Source organism: Suricata suricatta, unplaced genomic scaffold (assembly GCF_006229205.1).
Source record: "Suricata suricatta isolate VVHF042 unplaced genomic scaffold, meerkat_22Aug2017_6uvM2_HiC HiC_scaffold_6425, whole genome shotgun sequence".
NCBI lineage: Eukaryota > Metazoa > Chordata > Mammalia > Carnivora > Herpestidae > Suricata > Suricata suricatta.
This window is the reverse complement of record NW_021913586.1, coordinates 1-1,269: the sequence shown is the minus strand read 5'-3', so window position 1 is coordinate 1,269 and position 1,269 is coordinate 1. Positions and strand designations below refer to the sequence as shown.

General features: G+C 46.1%; 1 protein-coding gene across 1 annotated transcript; it reads right to left on the bottom strand.

The window, feature by feature from the left end:
• Window positions 1-18: 18 nt before the first annotated feature.
• On the bottom strand, window positions 19-1,008 carry LOC115285282 (E3 ubiquitin-protein ligase RLIM-like; the record flags this gene model as incomplete). Its single annotated transcript, XM_029931588.1, has 1 exon — window positions 19-1,008. A coding segment is annotated over one exon (876 nt), but the record flags the coding sequence as incomplete, so codon positions are not given.
• Window positions 1,009-1,269: the final 261 nt, after the last annotated feature.

The window sequence follows — 1,269 nt, the reverse complement described above, 5'->3', positions numbered from 1 at the left end:
ATATTTATAAAGCAGACATTGAAGAAATACCTATATCTAATACCTATAGATTAGAGTCAAACTGTTGTCCACTCCAGAAGTGGTCATAAGCAGGTGACACTTTAACAGTATCTATAGCTGAGAATTCAGATCTCAATCAGAATTTTGCCTTTGAGCAGAATATGCTACTTCCGTACGACAAATCGGACAGGTAGAATTCTCCGACAGCCAGCGATCAACACAGTCGACATGAAATTGATGGGTGCAAGGTAAGATGCGAACTCGGTTGCCTTCTGTGTACTCGGTGATGCAGATGGCACAGGATTGTAATGCATCGCCTTCAGCATAAGACCTTATAGGCAAGTTGTCAATCTGTACTGTGGGAAGTCCTGCCCACTGGTCATCACTGTCATAAATGACGGGGTAGAACTGGTCCCAGGAGTCACCGTAATCAAATGTTATTGGACTCAGAGACCTATTTTCATGCCTGGTTTCGGATAGGGAGCCTGGTGATGACCTTGTGTTGCTACTGCCTACAAATATCACTGAGTTACCTTCCGAGTCTTCAGCACTGGAGCTGGAACTGGGTATAGGACTAGAACTGGAAATAATAATGTAATTGGAGCCTGAGCTGGAAATCGATGTGGAAGTTGAAGAGGAATCACAACTAGGATAGGAATTAAGAACAGAAGGAGTCGTAGCATCAGAAGCATCCGTCTCACTTATTGACCCTTCGCTTTCCATGTCTGAACTTAGGGATGAGACACTGTGCACTAAATCAGTATCGCTGTCACTGAGGTCACTGTCACTTAAGTCACTGGATCCTGTCACTGTGTGCCTTAATGGGCTCTGAATTGGAGGAGATGGTATATCATCGAAGCCAGTAGACCAAAGGATATGAAGAGAAGGAATTCCGGCATTCCAGGCAGGACTTTGTTCTGAACCAGGTGATCCTATAAACGTTGATTCGGATTCTATGTTCTCTGCGGGACTTTGGCTGTTTTCCGAGTTGTATGCTCTTGCACCTGGCTGCTCAGAACGGGGAAATGTATCCCCAAGTGCACCTTGTTCACTTTCTACAGTGACCGCGTCGTTCGGTATCTCGCACGTTAACTGACATCTGTTAGCTATGCTGTGTGTCTGAGACTGCGCCCTAGGACAAACTTGTCCTACTTCGGGATTGGGCGGTATGGTTGGATTGCTCTGTCCCCGTCTCCAAGATTCACCATCACTGGTTGTTTCTGGAGAACGTTCTTCTGCAGGTGCACCGCTTGTTCCAGAAGCTGCAGC